The 23,363-nt window shown below is 45.2% G+C and overlaps 1 protein-coding gene across 1 annotated transcript in view; it reads right to left on the bottom strand.

Annotated features, from left to right (window-relative positions):
• LOC126419500 (uncharacterized) overlaps window positions 1–23,363 on the bottom strand; it is a 701,445-nt gene that overhangs the window by 87,209 nt on the left and 590,873 nt on the right. Inside the window, exon 2 of the mRNA XM_050086690.1 lies at window positions 21,547–21,630. Within this exon, the coding sequence (XP_049942647.1) occupies window positions 21,547–21,630 (84 nt within the window). The remainder of the gene's footprint in view (window positions 1–21,546; window positions 21,631–23,363) is intronic.

The raw sequence follows: 23,363 nt of genomic DNA, 5'->3' as shown, positions 1-23,363 counted from the left end.
TCTGTTTTTAATGCGCTATCGTACTACTGAAATGGACAGTGCACTATTTTGATAGTATCATTCTACTATGCGTACGAATTCAAACAGCATCTGTGATATTTTAATAATGAAGTTTGTTGCTCGCAAAGAAATACTAAGATATGCGGTAAATTCAAACACTTTTTACATTACAGAATAGCGTTATTGCGTTACAAGGTCAATGGTCTTCTCTTATTGTTCTATGAACAGTGCAGGTTATGTTCTATGTAACTGTTATGATCGGTTTCGGTTGAATATGGCATCTTCAGATTTAAAACTTAAATATAGCACTGTCACTACCACCACTGCTTCGTTACAACTCGCCGTAACCAGCTGACGCCAGCTGTAGCAGCAGTCCTGCATTTTAAGTTTTAAATCTGAAGATGATCCACAAACACTGTTTTGTGCATATTTCATTTAAAATGCCGTTTTATAGGACTTCGCTCTGCTGCTTTTATTGAATGACAACAGCATATGTGCTCTTTTAAGCTGTATGTAAAACAACACCTCGGCTGCTGTTAAGAAATGGCTTAATTTCCACTACTAGTTGCGTTCACTGAAAATACCCAGACGGCAGGTACCTTGAACCTTAGGGGGTGTTTTAGCACACAATAAAACTTATGCAATAGGATGTGATCTTACGTCAAGTCTCATGATAGAATACAAATATTAACGCCACTGCAGCACAGTACGGAAGAGCCAAAAAAATGTTCAAATATGTGTGAAATCTTAACAGCTAAGGTCATCAGTCCCTAAGCTTACACACTACTTAACCTAAATTATCCTAAGGACAAACACACACACCCATGCCCGAGGGTGGACTCGAACCTCCGCTGGGACCAGCCACGGAAGAGCCAAGCCGAAGTGAACCAACTACACATCATAGCTGTCAACAAGCCAAGTGAGGAAAAGCGCTTGGTTTGCGTGTAAGTAACGGACAATGAGCTCAGACGAGTTAACCGCTCCGTATTACCGAAACTCTTCAGCTTGTTGTGATAGAACAAGACATACTACGGCCTCTGGAGCAACCGCGGCTGTGCCCAATGAGAAACCCCAGAGACGGGACGTGCCCAGAACGGTTCGTTCCCACAGGCCACTTACCGCATTTCGCTTCTTGTGAAATAATACTAAAGGCAACACAGAAGACCGTAATTTTCACCCGATCGTGACAAATGACCTCTCCCCCTCCCCTCCGCATCCTCCGCTCTCGACAAACCTGATCTATTGACGTCCAATTGCAAAAGTATTTCACGACCCGGCGGGGCAGTTGTGTTATTGCGGCAATATTTCAGATGCCAATCCGTGGCTCGGCGCCCGCCGCTCCCCGGCCGACAGCAACGGGGAGTCGCGGACGGTACGGCTGCGGGCTCACAACTTTATTTGACGTCTGCGCGTCGTAAAATAATTGCGATACAAGTCCTGTCTCGTAACAGGCCCTTAAACTTTTCTTTTCTTTTTTTGGCATAGTGTTGCAACCAACTGACAACTTCCCCATTAGTTCGTCAAGACGGAATTTTCAGTTAAAAGTTACGTAAGTATGAATCTTCAGGGTAGATTCGTAACAGGAAAACATATCTTAACCATTCCAGACCAGGATTTTTGCTGGAGGGAGGAAAATTTTTTTATGCTCATGTGCTCTCATATGATTTTTTAACGATTTTAGAAGCAAGAGCTATACAAATATATGTAACTGTTTTCAAAATACACTCCGTACATGGCGTCTTTTTTATGGATTAAAGCAATCAATTTTCTAATATTCACTGTTGTAATAAATAAACTGATCATTCAATAATTATCACGCAAAATAACAACAATAACATTCAATTATTCAGTGGAATGTAACTATCCAAACACCTCTGTGCATTCCGATGCTCACAAGCTGCTGCACACTGCTACATTCACTCGCTGATATTTTTACGGTGATGCACAACAGGTGGCAGCATTTGCGCACGATAAAAATACTGAAAATTCACAACCGTGTACATGAGGTTCCCACTGAGGAAAAATATATCTGCATCAGCTAACACACAGTAAAATTTAATACACGCGATTGCAACCAGTGGATCTGGAAGGGTTAAGAAACGAATATTTCTACAACAATTTCGATTGGTGTAATTCAAGTAAGTGGTAAGGATTTAACACTTCACTCCCGTTCTAAACCCAGCCCGTTAGCTAATGTTTGTCCAGTCTAGTAAACTGGTCCACTGTTCACTAACAGCGGCAAAACATCCACAAAATACATACAAGATACCGAGTGAATGCAAGAACCTGCCGTAAAATATACCTTCACAGACAACAAACGGAATCACAAAATTTTTAGAGATTGTACTGACGTTTGAAGACCAGTTAGGCTTGATCAGAATGTCTCGTGGAACATAATCATCCAGAGGAAAAGACTTTATCGCTAGCTTTGTGGTATGAACGCAACTTTTCACTCTAGCAGTCGCCCTTCCACAGTCTCTATATGGATTTGGCTAGCTATCATGACTAAGGACGTATTATAGCACACCAAATCTATCACACAACGTGAGTTTTTTCGAAAAACTCCTGATGTACGCGTTCTGTCCTTAATCTATCAGCTATTCCGTAACTCATCACTTGTTATCGCCTACACTTTAAAAAAATTACACAGGATTTTCACTTCACTTTAGCAAACTACTGCTAAGCAGGTAGTCGCTCCATTTCATGAATGTAAGTAATAATACACGGTCCAGTCACCGTAATGTGACCACCGCCTAAGTTCGACGCCAACGTGCAGCAACCACTGACAGATGGCAAGTGACAGCACTAGCACCGGAGGGCATACAAAGCGTGTCGTGGGAACGCAGACAGCAATGCAGTCGTTGTCGTATTGCGGAAGTAGATTATCTGACGTCCAAATGGGCACGATTATTGGCTTTTGGGCCAAGGGTGGAAGCATTTCCGAAACGGCTATCCAAAACCGGCGCCGAAACAACTGTGGTGCACTTCAGGCCATAGATGCCAGGGGTGAACGATGGCTGCTGAGATACGTATGGGCGAATAGACGTGCAACTGTTGAGCAACTGACCCCCCAGATGAACCAAGTGGCTACCAGCAGTGTGTCCTCAATGATCGCTCAGCGATCTTTGCTGCGTATGGCTTCCGCAGCAGGCGCCTGGTTCATGCAAACATGCTGATTGCTGTTCACCAGCGATGGGGGCTGGAATTTGGACGCCAACACCGCAACTGGACGTTCACTGATTCGCGACAGGTGGCTGAATCACGTTTCATGCTGTATCAGAGGCATGGCCTTTGGGGTGGACGGCGTGAAAAGTCTGAAAGCAAACACAGGCCGGAGGAGGAAACGTTATGGACTGGGGAATGTTTTCGTGGCGTTCCCTGGTTGACCTCGTCATTGAGGAAGGCACAGTGGATCAAAACAATTATGCCTCTCCCGTTGGGTATCATATTCAGGCTAGGTTATCACATTGGCATGACTAGACAGTGAACATGTTTCACAATAAACATAATTTTCATATCTCCTCTTTCCGAAACAACGTTTTGAAAGCAGTCTCTTGGGTATCCAAAAATGTGGTGCCGAAATTGTTCTAAACTAAAAACTATAATTTTTCCGTTGTTGATCCCAAACATTCGTCAGTAATTCATGTTTTCAAAAATTTATCCACAAACACTACATTAAGAGGCGAAAAATCTGAAAACGTTCCAACACGTTTCCCACGTTAAAATTCGGATAATGAGCGGTATTCCTATTCTACAGCAAGAGAAGGACTTCTGTCTGCAGAACTGACTGGAGAACACAGTTAAGACACTTCCATTCAACAATATGTTACGGGTGTATGTCACAGCAGTGTACGACATAGTGATTCTCCTACTGCCTGAAAGACACAGTTTCCTTGAAGGAAACGTAGGATGGAGCTACATAGCCTCCTTTACAGGAATCAGCGAGCGACTGTGTTCAAGGGACGCAGTCCGCCTTTACGAAGGTCCACGCGAGCGGTAGTTGTCATTATTACATCGTGGAGCACAGTGATTCGTGGGTCGTGCCGCCGACAATTTGTAGAGCCCAACTGCCGGCAAACTGCTTGTCGAACAAAAACTGGGGATGATTCGCTGTGCCATCTGCGCTTAACCTCTCAAACAGACAGCGGAATCAATTGAAGACAACTGTACCACGAACCGCAGACTTGAATGCCCTGTGGTGAGCGGTAGTAGGCATGGAGGACGAAAAAACAAAAGGACCTGCTGAGAACCCAAAACCTTGTGGCGACCTCGGCATTCGACGTTTCTGATTGTTGCGGCATGTGTTGAGACACAAGCCCGCACACTCGTTTGGGAGTTGTATGAGAGCCAATTACCAAAGGGTCTGCTAGAGGACTGCAAAAACATTGCCCACTCTTTAGAGACGGCTTTTACTTTTTATTCTCGTTATCTTTCCGCCCTGCAGAGACTCGACAGGACTGCTGCCTGAAAACAGGTAGAACAGTGGGCCTGAAAGTTTTCCCTGGTGACACTATTACAGTTTCCCTATTTTAAATTAAGAAACATATGAAATGGTGGCTCGTATTCAGCAGTAAAAATAAAATTCTAATTTGACAAAGATGAAGTCGCAATGTCTGCTGTGTTGGCAGGCTCTTCTTTCGGCATGAACATTCTCGCAAACTATCTGAGGTGGTAATAACTTAGAACTGATTTGGTTTCTGCTATATCGGATACGATGTTGTTACTGTAAAGGTTATAAATGTAAGGAGTCAACAACCATGGAGTAAAAGTTCTTATCAGCAGGTTCACACAGAGATACACCATGATCTACACTGACGATCCAAACAAATTCTACACTGACGAAAAAAAAGTCACAACGCCAAACAATAATTAATGCACAGTAAAGACATTTCGGGAATACACTTATCTAGGTGATATATTCAAATGATTAACACTGCAAGATCACAGAATAACATAAGCACGGGATAAGCCACTGCAAATGTGAATTGCTGGTACATTAATAACCGGAGTTGTTGGGTTGTTTTTGGGGAAGGAGACCAGACAGCGAGGTCATCGGTCTAATCGGATTAGGGAAGGAAGGCGGCCGTGCCCTTTGAAAGGAACCATCCCGGCATTTGCCTGGAGCGATTTAGGGAAATCACGGAAAACCTAAATCAGGATGGCCGGACGCGGGATTGAACCGACGTCCTCCCGAATGCGAGTCCAGTGTCTAACCACTGCGCCACCTCGCTCGGTAATAACCGGAGTGACCGATAGAATGTTGAATGCAAGCGAGCAGATGTGTATGAATTGAGATGTACAGGTGCAGGATACCAGCTTGTGGGATAGAGTTCCAGGCCTGTTGCACTGGGTCGGTCAGTACAGGGACGGTTTATGCTGTTTGTTGTTGACGATGGAGTTGTCTCCCGATGATGTCCCATATGTTCCCGATTGCAGACAGATCTGGTGATCGAGCGGGCCAAGGTAACATGTCGACACTCTGTAGAATATGTTGGGTTACAACAGCAGTATGTGAGCGAGTGCTATCCTGCTGGTAAACACCTCCTGGAATGCTGTTCTTGTACGGGAGCGTAACAGGTCGAATCACCAGACAGACGTACAGATTTGTACACAAGGTGCGTGGGATAACCACGAGAGTGCTTCTGCTGTCATACGAAATCGCATCCAAGGCCATAACTCCAGTTGTAGGTCCAGTACATAGACAGGTTGGTTGTAGGCCCTAAACTGCCATCCTTCTAACCAACACACGGCCGTCTCTGGCGCCTAGGCAGAACCAGATTTCACCACAAAACACAACAGACCTCCACGTTGCCCTCCAATGAGCTCTCCCTTGACACCAGCGAAGTCACAAATGGCGGTGGTTTAGGGTCAGTGGAATGCATGCAACAAGGCTTCCATTTCGGAGCTTTCCTTGAAGTAACCGATTTGTAACAGTTTGTTGTGTCACTGTGACGGCAACTGCTGCTCAAATTGCTGCCGCAGACCCAGTAAGATGAGTCACAGCCATACGACGAACACGATTGTCTTCCCTCTCAGTACTGCCACGTAGCCGTCCGGTCTTCTTGCGATTGTACGTTCTCGTGACCACTGTTGCCAGCAATCACGTACAGTGGCTACAGTCCTGCCAACTCTTTCTGCGCCGGCCGAAGTGGCCGTGCGGTTAAAGGCGCTGCAGTCTGGAACCGCAAGATCGCCACGGTCGCAGGTTCGAATCCTGCCTTTGTGATGTCCTGCCTTTGTGATGTCCTTAGGTTAGTTAGGTTTAACTAGTTCTAAGTTCTAGGGGACTAATGACCTCAGCAGTTGAGTCCCATTGTGCTCAGAGCCAACTCTTTCTGCAATATCGCAGAAGGAACATCCAGCTTCTTGTAGCCCTATTACATGACCATTTAAACTCTGTGACCTACTGACAATGAAGTCTTCGTCGCCTTAAAGACATACTTACCTGACATCAACTCACCACGTCCAGTATCAAAGGTAACAAACGCCTACGACCGTCACAATGTGTATTTAAAGAAATCCTGATTCGCTTTCGAATAGTGGCGCTACTAACGACTGGCACGAAATGCAAATTTAAATAGACATAATCTCTCAGATGTAGACACAGGTGATTTTTTTCCGTCAGTATATAAAGAATAACGTAAAGGACTAAAAGAAATGTGATAAAGTGTGAAAAGGCTGGTACTTCGTAAAAATGTTAACTTGTTCTCAACCCGATGATTGGTTTGAACAATACAGTGCTTCATTCATTTGCAGGTGCTGCTCCCATGCCTTCCTCTAGCATCTGAATTGGCTTGGTTCCAGGGCCACCTACAGTTTGACGTGGACTATAACCCGCAGTACAAATTGTCATTTTTCAAATAATTAATTGCCAGAGGTGATATAAGTTAAAGATAAAATAGTGGGGTCAACTGAGTTTTGAAACTCAGATCTTTGAATTTGACAGATATCCACTCAATCACAGAGCGACATGGCACTTTACCGCAATACAAAAAGAACAATGTCCACAACGAAAGAAACCCGTTGAATACGGGTGAAAGTAGTGCACGAGACAATGGAAGTGGACGATAGAGAAAGAAAGAGAAACTGCAAAACAAAAGAATTGAACAGTCTTCACCATTCGCGACACACTACGTTCCCACTACGATCCAAATATTGTTACGTTCCCATCCGCCTTATCTGTAGCTGGTCAGAAGCGACGGCTGCAACGGGACGTAAATGGTTCAAATGGCTCTGAGCACTATGGGACTTAACTACTGTGGTCATCAGTCCCCTAGAACTAAGAACTACTTAAACCTAACTAACCTAAGGACATCACACACATCCATGCCCGAGGCAGGATTCGAACCTGCGACCGTAGCAGTCGCGCGGTTCCGGACTGCGCGCCTAGAACCGCTAGACCACCGCGGCCGGCGGGACGTAAATAAACACGTTGTCAACACCATCCGCGCGCTAACCCGAATGGCTGCCATTTATGTGGCGAATATTCGACGAGAGAGGGAGGCATGATTTATCTCGTTACGTATATGCATATTACTACACCATCAGATTTATGGAGCTAAATACCGACGATTTATCGGCGCACGTGGGCAGAAAAAGGAACTAACATGCATTTGCAACGGCCAAAGCATAATAAGAAGCGAGACCAGCGAGATAGGCGAGTAATTACAAAACCGACTGATCGACTGCGACAGCCATAATAGCGACATTCAGAACCACGCGTGGGGCCGCCGGAACTAAGCGCCACGAGACTTACTAACCTGGGCCATCGTCCGTACCATTTCTCCGGTGGAAGACATCCCCCACAAGGCAACATATATTATATTATTCTTTCTCCTCAATCGAGTAACCAATGATTTCTATGAATTCTCATGTGTCACTTTTAATGGGATACCTGGTCGGTGTGTCCTTCTCATACGCCACAGCTCACGCTACTTTACGATACATGGATAAGACGTATCTCACTTAACGTATATATTGTGTTTTGTTACAAAATGTTGGAGTCCTTAATTACAGGACGAAATGCCTGAGTATCAAGTGTTGATTTAAATAATAATGCTCTACATCAGTTACGTCGAACACAAAATTAAGGGAAAAAAACACTCTTAATGACAAGTTAGATAGTAAATCGGTCAACTCTTTGGTAAGCAATATTTCCGCAATATCTTCCTACCATGTTATGACTTAGCGTGTATAACAAAAAGCGCGCGCATATATATATATATATATATATATATATATATATATGTGGGGGGGGGGGGTTATGAGAGAGAGAGAGAGAGAGAGAGAGAAAGAGAGAATGTATAATGATAATGAATTAGGCACAATATCTGTGAGCAGTTACACAGAGATTATTATTTTATACCACCAGCATCTAAAATTCCAAGTTTTATATTTGCCAGTTTTTCGACTGCAGTAAGGTCTAATCTAACTTAAACTGACTTACGCTAAGGACAACACGCGCACACCCAAGCCCGAAGGAGGACTGGAACCTCCGACGGGGGAGTGAGGGGGGGGGGGGGGGGGGAGCCGCGCGAACCGTGACAAGACGCCCTAAACCACGCGGCTAACCCGCGTGGCAATCTTTTATTTGTCTGGAGCGTAGTAGTCTTGTAAGGAACTGGAACGTAGATAATAAACAGAACAGACAACAAGAAAATAAATAACTTGAAATGTGGTACTGCAGAAGGACCTACAGAGTAGACGGGTATATCGGGTAACTAATGAAGAGATACTCAACTGAGTTGAGGATGAAAAATTTATGGTACAACCTGACTAAAAGAAAGGGTCCGTTGAGAGAACATTTAGTAAATGGAGGCAGGTGTGGGAGAATAAAAACCGTAAAAGGATCAAGATTTCACTACAATAAGCATGTTCAAACGGATGTTAGTTGCTGCAGTTATACAGAGATAAAAGGCTTGCGTAGGATAGATTAGTGCACACAGCGCCGACAAAAAAGTCTTCAAACTGAAGGTCACAACAACAATAATAATAATAATAATAATGACGATAATAATACTTCAACACAGTTGCAATGAAGTGTTTCGAAGCTGCCTTCGTCGAATTACTACTGATGTAGCAACATCATAATTTTTTATTTTGAAAGAGATTACTTACGAGGTAAAGGTCTCACGAGCTTTTAGAACTCATAAGAAATATCTCCATCAGTTGGTTTAAAGCTGCACATTTTTTCAGTTAGCTTCTCCAGTTTTACATTCATGTCTATTCAGTATCGGTATACACTTTCTCAGGAAGAACACCAGACACTGCAGCATGTAAACAGCGCCGCATGGAAAGAGGGACAGCAAACACCGGGCACTTTGGGAGGAGACAGGAGACTAGAGATTTCCTTTGGAAACGCAGTGGCGCGGTATTACGCGTAGAGCCGGCCGCGGTACGGTAGCAGCAGCGGCGGCCCCTCTCGCGGCCTTGGCGGCAGAGAGCGCGGTGCGAGAAACGGCGGTCGGGACAACCACCCCGACCGGTAGCCGCCGCCGCTCACCATTACCAATTAAAGCGCACGCTAATTGCTGCCGCACTCTGCAATTTCGGATTCGTCATATTTTACAATGAGCCGCAGCTGCGTCCCGCTGCCTCCAGGCGTCGTCGCCGTCGACCGAGAAAAGGGGAATCGGCCGCGACTCATGTTGTATAAAGATAACGCAAAATATCCTTTCTTTCCCCAACACTCTGCAAGACACGAATGTTGCTGGCTTTTGAGAGTAGTCGGAGGGTCACGACCGCGTGCAGAGCAAGGTTTTTTCAAGGTTCTATCTCCTTATCAAGTGCGAGTCGAAAGACTTGCCACTGGCCTGTCGTTAAAAAGCATTCTTGATACAGGTTCTGAAGGTTCTATTGCATCTGTGGGTTTATTTTATTTTAACGACCGTTGAAGGAGGCCGCAACGAGTCACAAATATTTTGAAAAATCTTCTGCATCGCCAATACGCGTTTCGGGCTGTACCCATCTTAGATGGCTACAACTGTTCTCATTACACTGTTACTCTGCTGCTATGTCCGCTGCTTCGCTGAATCTCGCATTTATATTGCCAGCTCCATTCAAAAAAAAAAAAAAAAAAAAAAAAAAAAAAATGGTTCAAATGGCTCTGAGCACTATGGGACTTAACATCTGAGGTCATCAGTCCTCAAGAACTTAGAACTACTTAAACCTAACTAACCTAACGATATCACACACATCCATGCCCGAGGCAGGATTCGAACCTGCGACCGTCACAGTCGTGCAGTTCCGGACCGAATTACCTAGAACCGCTCGGCTACCGCGGCGGCCAGCACCATTCATATGAAGCCCGAAAGACTATGTGTATGTCATGTAAACACACAGAAAATGAACCGGTGTTTACGGTCTCCAAGCCACTAACAATATACACTGAAGCGGCAAAGAAACAGGTATAGGTATGCGTATTAAAATACAGAGCTATGTAAAAAGGCAGAATAATGTGCTGCGGTCGGCGACACCTATGTTAGACAAGTGTCTCGCGCAGTTGTTAGATCGTTTATTGCTGCTACAATGACAAGTTAAGAAGATTTAAGTGAGTTTGGACGTGGTGCTACAGTCGGTGCACGAGCGATGGTACACAGCATCTCCGAGGTAGCGATGAAGTGGGGATTTTCCCGTACGACCATTTCAGGAGTGTACCGTGACTATCAGGAATCAGGTAAAACATCAAATTTCCGACATCGTTGCGGCCGGAAAAAGATCCAGCAAGAACGGGACCACCGACGACAGACGAAAATCGTTCAACGTGACAGAAGTGCAACTCTTCCGTAAATTACTGCAGGTTTCAGCGCTGTGCCATCAATAAGTGTCAGCGTGCGAACCATTCAGCGAAACATCATCGATATGGGCTTTCGCAGCCGAAGGCCCACCGTGAACCCTTGATGACTGCACGACAGAAAGCTTTACGCCTCGCCTGGGCCCGTCAACACCTGCATTGGATTGTTGACGAATGGAAACATGTTGCCTCGTCGGACGAGTGTCGTTGCAAATTGTATGGAGTGGATTTACCTGTACGGGTATGGAGACAACCTCATGAATACATGGACCCTGCATGTCAGCAGGGGACTGTTCAAGCTGGTGGAAGCTCTGTAATAGTGTGGGGTGCGTGTAGTTGGAGTGATATGGCATCCCCGATACGTCTAGATACGACTGTGACAGGTGAGACGTACGTAAGCATCTTGTCTGATCACCTGCATCCATTTATGTTCATTGTGTATTCCGACTGACTTGAGCAATTCCAGCAGGACAATGCTACACATATAGAATTGCTACATAGTGGCTCCAGGAACACTCTTCTGAAATTAAACACTTCCGCTAATTATCAAACTACCCACACATGAACATTATTGCGCATATCTGGGATGCCTTGCAAGGTACTGTTCCGAAGAGATCTCCGCCCCCTGGCACTCTTACGGGTTTATGCACATGGACATGGTGTCAATTCCCTCCAGCACTACCTCAGACATTAGCTGAGTCCATGCCAAGTCGTGTTGCGGCACATCTGCGTGCTCGCGGGGGCCGTGCGCGATATTAGGCAGATGTACCAGTTTCTTTGGCTCTTCAGTGTAAACGATCAGCAATCGTCTCAAGTTCATGCCAGGATCCCTGAAGCCCGATCAAACTGAAAAGTGCTAAGGGTAACGTCGTGAGTGGTAATGTAGAGTAACTGGATAAACATGTTGTTAGTATGTCAACACTTTCCTGAGTTTAGCGCAATACACTTCACTTCATGAGTTGATCATTGCACAATGAGGGAGGAAGAGTGTGTCAGCACTACCAACAGAGGTCCAATTGAGCAGCGAGGTATGCGACTGTTATCCGTCGATCACGTCGAATGAGTGTGTCCGCTAGCGGGGAGGGGGGGGGGGAGTAGGGTAGATTTGAGCGACATTGTTGCGACGGTGATATACGCCTCGCTCAACGACTCAACGTTCTTTCCTTCACGGCTAGGTGCCGCAGACATTCCGCAAGCGCCTATGAATATCTGCGATGCTCTGTTTTTCCGCCAGAAGAAACCCAATGACAGCTCTCTGCTTGGAACGCACCATAGGCGCCGTTTTCAAGGCTACGTATAGCGCCGCCACCTAACGCAACTTCATGAAACTACAAGTGCTGAACCGGGAATGTTGCACGATGTCCCAGAACAAATTCCACATCTCTTCAACCAATACTGACCGAGAAAAAAAAAGTTGCATTACTTTTTAATGCCCATCGTATACTCATACATTTTCCTTGTTTTGGTCTATACTATCTCCTCTGAAGTTCGTCGGTACTGTTCTGGTTCACCGTACATTTTCGCCAGAAATAATTTCAGAAAAATCACATGCAAACTCGACCCCACAGGCAGAATGCTTACAAAGCTTGCATTGGCTTACTCTAGGCGCAACGGCGCACCTTCATACGGAGCAATGCTAGTGATTTTAATTGCAGCGGGAGACAGCCGCCCGGTGAATGGGACTGGCGAGCGAGCATGTCAGCGACCGCGGCGCCGGTGCGGAGCGGAGCGATGGCGCGGAAGGCGTCCGCCGAGCGAAGAAATGCCGTTTGTAGGACAAGGCGCGTTTGCGTAAGCCGCCACGGCTCTAAAGGAGGCGTGTCGAATATCCCAGGCATTCAGCATTCACCGCGGCCGCTGAACGTACAAGGAGAGGCACAAATAAACATTTACGGTCGGCGACGACGCCGGCAACAAAAGGCGGCTCCCATATGAGGGCAGACGCGCCCGCGCCGTCCGTCGTCGCCACCATAAAGATGCAAAGCGGGGCCGCCGAGCAGCGCCACACCACGCTGCCCTGACAACGGGCGAAACGGACGTGAAATACGGCGCAGTGGACGGCTGCCAGTGCGTCCGCAACTGCACTCCCGGACACGTAGGACCCGTGCTTCCGGATAGAGCGCCCCTGTGATTGCTACACGTGAAACGTTTCTTTCGTCCGCCCTCGGATCTTCCGTGACTTCAAGCGAAGCCCCACGTGGCCTCGGCACGAATCCACACACACAGCGCCGAACGACTTAGGCTGCGCAGTTCTACTCGGATGATTGGCGGACCTGGATTAATCCTCAGCGCTGCTACAATTGTGAAATATTTTTCATTTCCTACCCTGTAATGTAGAACAGCCTGTCCAATTAATGACCGATTCACGAGACAGGGACCTCCCAAATACCAGGCGAATTGTAGTGGGGCGGAAGGTATTCCAGTTGGGAACATTTCGAAGAGGATCTCAAGTTCCAACATTTGCTCTACAGCCAAGGGAAAACTCCCAGAAACTATGGTCAGAACTAGAGAGTGGGTACTGTTTTACTTGTGAGGGTGGTATTCAAATGGTTCAAATGGCTATGAGCACTTTGCGACTTAACTTCTGAAGTCATTAGTCGCTTAGAACTTAGAACTAATTAAACCTGACTAACCTAAGTACACCACACACATCCACGCCCGAGGCAGGATTCGAACCTGCGACCGTAGCGGTCGCTCGGCTCCACACTGTAGCGCCTAGAACCGCACGGCCACTAAGGCCGGCGAGGGTGGTATTCTGCCCGTATGCTAGCAGACGTTACTCTGAGAAGAGAGAGCGAAGGGGGGGGGGGGGGGCGGGGGGGAGGGAGAGTACATGAATTTCGCTATCTCGCGTGTCTGTTCAGTACAAATTTTTCATCTGATTTTAAAGTAACTTCTCGATAAGGTATAGACTAGAAATTTCAAGCATAGTTCGTAGCTGGATGACAATGCAATATTAACTAGCTCTATTGTCTGGCGTGTCGCGAACAGTACTTTGTGTTCCACTGTTGTAGTTGCAAACGGCTGCTGGAATGAACGATTGCTGGTAAGCATCCGTGTGAGCTCGAATATCTCTAATCTTTACCCTCACTGTCTTTTTGCGAGATGTACGTACGATCAAGCAATACACTGATTGGATCAGACGAAGAGAAACTGAAATATCCTGAAGTCTAGCATAGGACTCTGTTGTAGTCTCTTCACAATATTTGAAATCGACTGAAAAATTTCGCACACACAAGACTAAAATGCAGAAAAAAATATTTAAACAAAATTGAATTATCAACACACCACGTTTTTAAATCTGACTGGAACATATAAAATAATTTCTGTCACCCAACACACACATCTAACTCCATAAAGGTACTCCGGAAAGTTTGTGATTATGATTTTTTAATCATTTTAACGGAGGGTACATGCAAAACATACAGATGCATAAATAGTTGACCTCCTTGCTATTATCTGTCCCAGACAAGGTATATGAACTTCAGTGTAAGTGAATGTGATTTCTTTACGTTTATCTTGAGCAAAGTCGATGACTTGCTCGACATGCTGAGTGTACCTGACATTCTCCCCCCCCCCCCCCCCCAAACTGCAAAATCAGTCTAAGTAAGGATCGGCAGGTTCCGTATTACCCGCAGACAGGTATTAAAGCTTTTCTCTACTTCCAAGTCAATCATTACAGCCCTGCATCCCTGTAACCATCCTCAGGAAGATACAGAGATCCGACAAATGGTCTGGAAAATACTGTCGCTAGCAAACAATACGCCCCCTCCAGGTGGTTCCTATCGGCTATTCTGCACACCAATAAAACAGGAATAGAGTTTAAATTACATCAAAACACCACAGTATATGTTTCAAATGGCTGAAATGGCTCTGAGCACTATGGGACTTAACTTCTGAGGTCATCAGTCCCCTAGAACGTAGAACTACTTAAACACAACTAACCTAAGGACATCACACACATACATGCCCGAGGCAGGATTCGAACCTGCGACCGTAGCGGCCGCGCAGTTCCAGACTGTAGCGCCTAGAACCGCTCAGCCACCACGGCCGGCACCGTATATATTTCCACGGAAACAAATATAATTAATTATTCTTATAATTATGACTATGAATATTATTTATTAAGAGAGTGGACGCAACTAAATAAAAAAACTGCTTCTGTTTTCATGATTATGAGTTTCTTTTCCTCTTATCAAACAACCATCCATAGTGGCCTGTAATATGTATTTGTTGTGTATGCGTAATAAATGTATTATACAATGTTTCCAGACATGTTACTAAATTAGTTTTTTATTCTCTTGTTAGGTAAGAAACAACTTTTTGGTGCGCAAGTTTCGTACGGTTAAGTTAATGTTTGGTTCTACTTACGGTTTTTTGAAATATTTTCATGTATGTCGCCCCGGAATTCTGCTCCATTGCCCTCCGTAAACCAGAATGTCCAATTTTCGTGCACGTTTCACTCAAACGTGTCACTTTCATTGCGTTTTTGTTTACAAGGGTGTTAGTTGCTCGTGTTTACTGTTTATAGGATTTTCAACTGTTGCTGTGCTGTGTGTTAGTCGGTCGTATTTTGTTTGCGCTGTGCAGTTTGATACTCCTTTGTTTGTTATGCGGATGCGTTGTTTTTACATATTGTCAACAGTAGGGGAAACTAAATAGGTCACTATTTAATCTATCAAGGTTACGCAGCTCGGTTTGTTGTTATTTTAGTGCCTATAAGTTCTTACTTCTTTAATTTCGTCATTCATTACACTGCTTGACAACTGCTAAGGAACAACTGACACCTGCAAAGGAGCAATCAACAAATTGCTACGGAACACCCGACCAATGATAGGAAAAGAAATGTAGAGGACGTGACGTGTTAGCTACAGCGAAGCCTGTGCACCAACGACGCAACTGATTGTATTAAAAAGGTAGATGTCTGCTTCTAAATTACGTGTGTTACTGTTTTTATTATTTTTATTATTGTGCTTAGAAAACCATATGATAAATAATTCCTATTCAACGATGTCTCTGATCCTTGTCAGTTGCCGGCCACGGTGGTCTCGCGGTTCTAGGCGCGCAGTCCGGAACCGCGCGACTGCTACGGTCGCAGGTTCGAATCCTGCCTTGGGCATGGATGTGTGTGATGTCCTTAGGTTAGTTAGGTTTAAGTAGTTCTAAGTTATACGGGACTGATGACCTCAGCTGTTAAGTCCCATAGTGCTCAGAGCCTTGTCAGTTGTCAAGCAGTGTTCTATCTTGTTCATTTCAAGGGCTCTCTGTATGCGCAAATTTTGCTATAAAGTTAGGAGGTTTCTGTTGCAATTATTTCATATCTTGTTCCATGATGGATGGTTCATGCTTATGCTTTATTAGTTGCTCAGTAAAGACAGAAAGGCTATTTTCGTAATTCCAGCTGCTTACGCATCCAGCTAGGTACTTCGTTGCTCAGCCTAATTAGAAGTATCTGCTTACTGAGCGAGTGCGAACTCGCCTAGAAAACCGGAAATGACTCATAGGCAAATACTGGATCTCATAATTATTGACTTTGGAGCAGTGAGAAGTTTAACCCTGTCTCTTTGTCGAAGCGAGGCTGGCGACACATATTTAGACTGACGAACTTGTGCAGCAACGGGGTGAGGATATTCGGTGCTGCAGTAAAGTCTCCAAGCAAATCTGCGAAGCATAACATCGTGTAATACTGGTCTCACACGCCGCCCAGCTTCGAGAGTGCGTGCAATCTTGCCATGGCCACCAGTGAGGCTTCGCTGACGCCATAGAAGCTCCGAGCACGGACGAAAGGAAAGCCTCAGCCATCTTTCAGGTAGGAAACAAGACTGCAGTCCAATGATCCCGTGACAGCTTTTAGGTAGCGTGTGCTGTGAATGTCGGCGAACCGTACCAACGTCTCGTGTTCTGCGAGATCTAACTAATGTCAGCGGACACTCGCTGCCCCGGCAGTACGAGGCAAGGAGTAGGGATGGGAAAAACCAACCGGTTAAAGCCGATACCGTTATTTCAGTTTAGAATATCAGGTGTTTTTTGTCTCGGTTATAACAGTTTTTTTTTCATTGTTTATTAATAAGCGGATAAAAACTGGCATATAAATTGGTATTGCTAAAATTTTGGCTTTGTAAATAAATTTTTTTTAAATAAATGACTACCGGTATTGTTTATTCGTAAAATTCCTATTGCTCTGAAATACTGGATTATTATAGAAACGGCGATACGCGAACGGTGCTAGTTCAATAACAAAACACTTAGGAACCAGCAATAGACAAATGAGCTAAGGATCGATAGAGCATTGTAGAGTCAATGACGTTCAGTACCTATATAATTCTTTAGACTTTCTCGGCGATTCGTTGTCATCTCGTAGAATCTGGAGTACTGCCGGTGGTCAGCGTCAACACGTTTCGACGTCGTAACTCGGTGTTTCCTGAGACCGGCAGTATACCCGTTTCTACGGGGCGACACTAATGTACCCGTTCCTGCGTGGAGTGACCTCTTACACAGTACGCGTGTACAAAAAAGTGTGCAAGACCTGCACCCACTTGTTCTACAGGTAGTTTCTCGCTGTCATCCTCGGACATCAGTTGTATCGCAGAATGGTACCATTTCTAATTTGGAAGTATTTTTCAAAGTGTGGTAGCAATGAAGTACCGTGCTCCATTTGCTTTAAAAGACTGAAAAGAGGAGGCGGCACAGCAACCTTGTGACATCATGTAAGGAGGAAACACACAGAATGTTCCTTGGTGCAGAAGATTAATTTGGCTGATACACCTATAATGTTACCAACCTGAATTTTTTGGTTGTTTCAGTATGAAAAACAGATACCATCCAAAAGTGACGATGCAGGAAAGTCATCAACTTGCGACCTTTAGCCGTTGTTGTCGATACGCGCGTCTCCTTCACCTTTGCAATCATTTCTGGAGACAAAGAAAACGACTTCTGTTGCAGCCTCAGCCCCATATCGACCATGTTCTCGTACGCCTTCATCTTCGTTAGCAGTTTCCGATCTTTGTTCGAAGTCTGTGCTTATTAAGAGAGGTAATAGCACTAAAAAACAGCCGGTCGGTGTGGCCGAGCGGTTCTAGGCGCTACAGTCTGGAACCGCGGGACCGCTACGGTCGCAGGTTCGAATCCTGCCTCGGGCATGGATGCCTGTGATGTCATTAGGTTAGTTAGGTTTAATTTGTTGTAAGTTCTAGGGGACTGATGACCTCAGATGTTAAGTCCCACAGTGCTCAGAGCCATTTTTGAACTAAAAAACAGTAAACAGATTATAAGACAAACAGGGTATTTGAGCGGTTTTAACAGTCAGGTTAAACTGGAGACGAACCAATGTAACCGAAATCCAGTCGTTTCAGCGACAACCGCCATCCTCAGGCGATGTTATTACGACTGTGCACGGACCGGCTGCGCAGCTCTGCGCAGAGCCTGGCCCCGGGGACGCGGCAGACGTTGCGTGGTGTCTCGTCGCCTGGAGACAGACGCGCCGTTGGCCGGTGTTATTCCGGCGGCTCTTGCCGCCTCGTAAGAAGGTAATCTGGCAATTACGGCTCCGGCGACGCGACGCGGAGGGTACTCGAGTAAGGGCCGCGGAAAAACACGGCCATTAGGCAAATTACGGACGGCGGGGTGTCAACACGCGGCAGCCTCTGCGTCCGCGTCAGCATCCGGCAAAAAAGAGCCGCGAAGCGCGGCCGCGGCCGCAGCTCCGACTGCGGCATCACACGAGATTAGACGCCGGCCGCCGCTAATGCGTGTGGCAGGCGCGCGAAAATCATCTGGCGTGTCGTGGCGCCACACAAGAGAAGGTACGCTCATCTGACACTTGTCGCTGTGGGTCAAATAGGACGTGTTACATATGCACGTAACGACCACACTACTTCTTAACTGACACTAAATACTACAAAAAGCGAGAGCTTGCCCTGAAATGAGCAAAAGCTGACAACTTTGTATTTTGGCGCGTTTTGTTTCCATTTAAGTATGCAATTCAACTCTAATACATGCACAACTGACTTGTAATTAATACGTTCGTTTGCTTGTAATTGTTAGGCCATTTCTGTATAAGTTACTTCTTGCGTCACAATATTGAATCTTTGACGGTTGGTTATCTACGTAAGCTGAAAATACAGAAAAACAACTTTGTAATTTTTTCTCTCTCTCTCTCCCTCTCTCTCTCTGTCTCTCTCTCTCAATCAGCTGAACAGCTTCGTCTGGAGACAACTGGAGGTCCATTACTTTTTAATTATATTGTTTAAAGTCCACTCTAGCTGAAATTATTTCCGCGTGGAATGGGCGCGTGGTTTGAGCCGCCATGTCACGGGCTGCGTGGCCCCTCCCGCCGGAGGTTCGAGTCCTCCCTCGGGTATGGGTGTGTGTGTTGTTCTTAGCATATGTTAAAGTAGTGTCTAAGTCTAGAGACCGATGACATCAGCAGTTTGGTCCCTTAGGAATTCAGACACATTTGAACATTTTGAAATTCTACCGTAACTGACAGTCATCAAGTGGAACTGTGATGTTTCCGTTCCCTAACTCTATTTAGCCATGCATGGCAGTAGGCCCAAATGTGGAGACACTACTAAATAAAATAACTATACTTAAAGACCTTCTTAACTCCCCTTTCTGAAATATTGGAGAGAGACAGACAGACAGACAGAGAGAGAGAGAGAGAGAGAGAGAGAGAGAGAGATTTTACATTCGCGTGATTACTCTGCTATCCACAATAAAGTGCCTGGCAGAAGGTTCAATGAACGACCTTCAAGCTGCCTCTCTCCTGTTCCACTCTCGAACAGCGCGCGGGAAAGACGAGCACTTAAAATTTTTCTGTGCGAGCCCTGATTTCTCTTATTTTATCGTGATGATCATTTCTCCCAATGTAGGTGGGTGCCAACAAAATTGGTTAATAATTAGAACTTCTATAATGTGGGAGGAAGTTTCATTCCTTTTCCATTGTAACTTCTCTATTAGCGGGATCTTTTTTTCAAATGGTTCAAATGGCTCTGAGCACTATGGGACTTAACAATCTGAGGTCATCAGTCCCCTAGAACTTATAACTACTTAAATCTATCTAACCTAAGGACATCACACACATCCATGCCCGAAGCAGGATTCGAAACTGCGACCGTAGCGGTCGCGCGGTTCCAGACTGAAGCGCCTGGAACCGCTTGGCCACAACGGCCGGCGATCTTTTTTCAACTGTGTTATAAAATCCATTAAGGTCCACTTACGGAAAGGAGGATAACTGGTCTAACGATCATTAAATCTTAATGTATGTCTAGTCCGTTCTAAAACATTAGACGTCATACATCGTAATCTCAGTGAAATTTAAGCTTCCGACGCAGATCAAGAAAGAACCTGAATCTAGACTTCACAGATGAAAGTACAGGGTTTCTTGGTTTTATTAACGTTCAGCCATTCTCGACATCGAACGGGACATTATGAGATTAGAACCGCCAAGACTGTAGGAAAGACATGCCTCAGTATGTTGAACCAGTTCTGTTGGCACCCACCTACACAGGGAGAATTGATCATCACGATAAAGTAAGAAAAATCAGGGCTCTCTCAGAAGTACTACAGACATACAGAAATGAAATGGATGATCAGTATTAAAATACTATCTTCCCGAATAAAGGTTCACTTCCTTAATAAAGGTGCCTTTCCGCTCAGCGTAAAATACTTTTATAAGCATAGGCTTAATCCAGTACGACACGATGCCTTTAGAATTCGTTCGAACTCCGGTTAAGAATCTCCCCTAAAAATGTAACTTTTATTTGCTTTAAGGTTTGTTATTACAGCAAAGCAACAAGACAATTACTGACAATTGATGTATTTTCGTACTTCAAACGTCATCACAAACTTCTCGCGTAAATTCTTAGGCATCACTCCACTTGAAAATCGCAGAACCACAGCCCCTGCATATCATCTGAAAACTTGGATACTGCACGAAAACTGTAGACTGACAGCATAAAACCTTTTCCTGCTGACATTAACAAATGTTGTGAACGAAACAAGACGTTCTTGTGCCGCCACACATTCGTGGTGGTGGTGTAAGTTCCTATAGAACCGAACTGCTTAGGTCATCGGTCCCTAGGCTTACACACTACTTAATCTAACTTAAACTAACTTACACGAAGGACAACACACACACACCCATGCCCGAGGGAAGACTCCAGCCACCGACGGGAGGAGCCACGCGAACCGTGGCAAGTCGCCCGAGACAGCGCGGCTACCCTGCGCGGCCCGCGACTCGTTCTTCTTAGTGTTCAATCTTCTTTTAAGACTGCAGAATATAGCCATGTTCCTAAAGGCATTTCATGAAACCATAACGCCTCTTACGTGACTCACGAGATATTTGTTAAGCATGTCACGCCCCTTGAAGTTTAGCAATCCTTCAGATACTGTGCCGTCTGCCTGGAAAGGGTAATAAATTTTCTCTTCACAAAGAGAATCTGTCAAATGATTCTCCATTCATAGCTATAGCAATTGCATCGCTGTTGCATTTCTGATGGTTAGTGTAGGTCTTCACTGTGTTAGGTGCTGTCATAACGATGTCGACAGTGTCAAGCAAGTATAGAATCAGAATTTATTTTCACCATAATCAAAACGAAATTAGGTTTCATATGTTGGGAAAATTGGCGAGCTAGGCAAGTATGACAAATTTCACTGAATTGAAATCCATGGCTACCACAGGACACACTTTATGCACACATGTCTGGACTTGTCCAGCGGGGCCAGTAGAAGAGCGGGCGCCAGATGGGACTTACCTCTCTGGAAGTGGGGTGCATCGGGCTGGACGGAGGTCGGGGCGCACTAGGCAGCCACCTCTTCGCCTGGGACTCGCTCTCATCCTGAAACAAGAAGAACGGAAATGTCGTTACGAGCTTCACCAAAATCCATCCGCACTGTATTTTTATCTTTTCATTTTTCTTTTTTTTTTTTTTTAAAAGGAGAAGAAAATAACGAAAAGGCACAGTCAAGATAGAGGTAAAACTCGAGACTCTGCAGCTCAGCCTAATGAGTCCGCAGTTGCGATGCAACTGATTCACACAACAGCGAAAGTTAAATTAGGAAATTTATTTTAACGTCACTCCACAGAGTTCTCATAATAACCATGTCAGCCCACTGTGCTACACAACTGAGATCTTCTTAAGCATGACTGCATCCCATCGGAAAAAGAATGTGTGTGTGTGTGTGTGTGTGTGTGTGTGTGTGTGTGTGTGTGTGTGTGTGTGCGCGCGAAACAAACAAGGGAACGCGCCTATCGGGGTATACGCACGAACGTTTCTCAGTTTAACGCGCTGAGCGTGCTCCTGCAAGTCCAAACATTACCAATACGCAAACATTTTCTAACATCTTCAGAGGACACCAGTCTCGATAAGGTTAGTAAAAGAGATAGTAACCTAACGCCAAGCTATCATGCTACACGTATGATAGTGAGTTCGAAAGCTATTTTCTGGTTTTACAAAAAGACAAAAGAGCTTCACTTAGTGTGAAGCCATCTCTGAACGCCAACATGTTTACAGCAACATTCAGCTACGTTGGATAGCCCTAGCCCTGGATGATGTTACATGTCGTCAAACCCGTGTGTTTACAAGGCAACAGCAGAAAAATCAGAATATTCAGTATGTTTGTTAAATTTCTATGAATCAAAAACGTTACTATCAAACACGGTGTGAAAAATTACGAGGTACATCAGTATCATTTACTGTTTCATTCTGCCATCTGTGGCTGCGAGGAGTAAAACCGAACTAAACAAAAAATTTTACTAGGTGAGAGGCTAGGTCCTTTCTTTTCGAAATACGCCCAAAGGTCGCGTTGTAAGCATGTTAAGACGCATCGGCCAACCGGTGTGGCCGAGCAGTTCTAGGCGCTTCAGTGTGGAACCGCGAGACCGCTACGGTCGCAGGTTCGAATCCTGCCTCGGACATGGATGTGTGTGATGTCCTTAGGTTCGTTAGGTTTAAGTAGTTCTAAGTTCTAGGGGACTGATGACCTCAGATGTTAAGTCCCACAGTGCTCAGAGCCGTTTGAACCATTTTTGAAAGACGCATCGGTGCTAAAATGCAAAAAGGCGCACCGCATTCAAAAAATGGTTCAAATGGCTCTAAGCACAATGGGACTTAACATCTGAGGTCATAAGGCCCCTAGCCTGAGAACTACTTAAACCTAACTAACCTAAGGACATCACACACATCCATGCCCGAGGCCGGATTCGGACCTGTGACCGTAGCAGCAGCGTGGTTCCGGACTGAAGCGCCTAGAACCGCTCGACCACAACGGCCGGCGCAACGCATTCCATTCAAAATGTCCGTAAGGGGCCAAATCGCAGTGTCACTACATCAAGATCTATTATGCAAATTGAAAAACGTGAGAGAACATATACACGCAACTTGCAGTTCAAACCAGCCATTGTCAAAGGCGATTTTAATCTAGTAAATGTTGCCCCTTCATTTTTAGTAAGATTGTCGCACCGGTATTATGTATTTAATCACTTATTTTGTTTTCTTGAGAACGGCATTATGCGAAATGGGAACCATTACACTAGGTAATGGTAATACCCTTCACGTGAAGTCAGCTTATT

The sequence above is a fragment of the Schistocerca serialis genome, chromosome 9 (assembly GCF_023864345.2).
Source record: "Schistocerca serialis cubense isolate TAMUIC-IGC-003099 chromosome 9, iqSchSeri2.2, whole genome shotgun sequence".
NCBI lineage: Eukaryota > Metazoa > Arthropoda > Insecta > Orthoptera > Acrididae > Schistocerca > Schistocerca serialis.
Note: the sequence above shows the minus strand (reverse complement) of the source record. Positions and strands in the feature narration are given on the sequence as shown.